The sequence below is a fragment of the Lathyrus oleraceus genome, chromosome 5 (genome assembly GCF_024323335.1).
Source record: "Lathyrus oleraceus cultivar Zhongwan6 chromosome 5, CAAS_Psat_ZW6_1.0, whole genome shotgun sequence".
NCBI lineage: Eukaryota > Viridiplantae > Streptophyta > Magnoliopsida > Fabales > Fabaceae > Lathyrus > Lathyrus oleraceus.
The window spans coordinates 260,474,316-260,476,145 of record NC_066583.1 but is presented as its reverse complement, the minus strand read 5'-3'; the positions used below and the strand labels follow the sequence as shown (position 1 = coordinate 260,476,145).

General features: G+C 35.1%; 1 protein-coding gene across 1 annotated transcript; it reads left to right on the top strand.

Moving 5' to 3' along the window:
- Window positions 1–330: 330 nt before the first annotated feature.
- Window positions 331–990, top strand: LOC127080099 (secreted RxLR effector protein 161-like). Its single transcript, XM_051020426.1, has one exon. The coding sequence runs from the start codon at window positions 331–333 to the stop codon at window positions 988–990; it is 660 nt and encodes a 219-aa protein (XP_050876383.1).
- The last annotated feature ends 840 nt before the right edge of the window (window positions 991–1,830 follow it).

Below are 1,830 nucleotides of genomic sequence, written 5' to 3'. Positions count from 1 at the left end.
AGCGTCAAGGAAAACATACTCTTCTAGTTCAAGTTTATGGCGGTGATATCATTTTTGGATCCACTAACATGCAACTTATTAAGGAGTTTTCTAAGCTTATGCATGGTGAGTTTGAGATGAGTCTCATGGGGGGAGTTGAATTACTTCCTTGGGCTTCAAATCAAGCAACTCAATGAAGGTACATTCGTGTGTCAAACCAAATATTGCAACGAATTGCTAAAGAGATTTGGTATAGAAGATGCAAAATCGATTGACACTCCAATGCCTACAAATGGAAACTTGGAAAGAACTGAAAATGGTAAGGATGTTGATGTCAAGAATTATAGAGGTATGATTGGTTCTCTTCTATATCTTACTGTATCTAGGCCGTACATTATGTTTAGCATGTGTATGTGTGCTCGTTATCAATCAGCTGCTAAGGAATCTCATTTAAAAGTCGTAAAACGCATTCTTAGGTATCTTCATGGCACTTCTAAGTATGGGCTTTGGTATTCTAAGGGAGGAAATTATAATTTGGTTGGTTATACCAATTCTGATTTCGCCGGTTGCAAATTGGATAAGAAGAGTACTAGTGGAACTTGCCACATGTTTTCAAATTCCTTAGTAAGTTGGCATATCAAGAAACAGGTTTTTGTTGTTTTGTCAACTACCATGGAGGAATACGTAGCGGCCGGTAGTTGTTGTGCTCAAATTTTGTGGCTCAAACAACAATTGCTTGATTTTGATATTAAACTACAACATATTCCTATTATATGCGACAACACTAGTGCTATTAATATAACCAAAAATACGGTGTTACACTCTCGCATTAAGCATACTGAGATCCGTCACCACTTCCTACGTGACCATGTTGAGAAAGGAGACGCCGTATTTGAGCATGTTGAAAGCAAAAATCAACTTGAAGATATCTTTACAAAACCTCTTGCGACCGAACCGTTTTTCAACATGCGAAGAGAATTAGGGATACTTGATATCTCAAATCTTGCCTAAATATGATTTGTTGCATGCACTTCATATACTTTTTCTCTAACTTTTCTTGGAAATTCAATCACATATGAGGCATCCTTCATAAAGTCATAGGCGAGGTAATATTGTTCCATTTTCCCTCATTGAAAGTAAGCTTTTAATTTTCCATGTTGTTTATGTTCCAAATGATTTATATTCTTGATGTATGAAATAGTACATGAATGTTCACTTCCAAAAATTTCTATTGATGTATGTCACTTTATATGCTTATGGTGACTTTATGCTATTCTTCTTCATGCTTGAAATATGTTGTTGGTGCATTGGCTTGTTATCTATTCTGGCATGAAATATGTTTGAACCTGTTATGAAGTTAGATAAATTCTTGTTGTGTGTCATTATTATGATAATATCTCTATTTTTGGTTTGAGTGGTGACAAATCTATATATCGCCTTGCTAGAGCACATGGGTGTGCAACATTTCGGGAGCACCAAAGGCATATGTCACGTAATTGTGTCGCTTTTGTAGCAACTCAAGAGTTTTTTATTTCATTGTATCATTCATCTTTCATGTTTGTGTTATGTTATTTGACATAAGTTGTGGAAATAATGTTATATTGTTGCTTTATATGCTTTTATTTATGTTTAAGTATTCTTTTTCAATATGTGTATCATTCTATGTGAGTGTTGTGGTATTGATGATTTTATCTTTGCAAACCACTTATGTGTGTTTATTGGTTTATGCGTGTGTAACACCTCAAAATTTGCCCTCCTCTCTTGGGACTAGCTTAACATATTGCACTTCATTCTTAGGACATTAGGCATTGCATCTTTGCATATTATGTGGCAACATTGAGCAAGTCATCC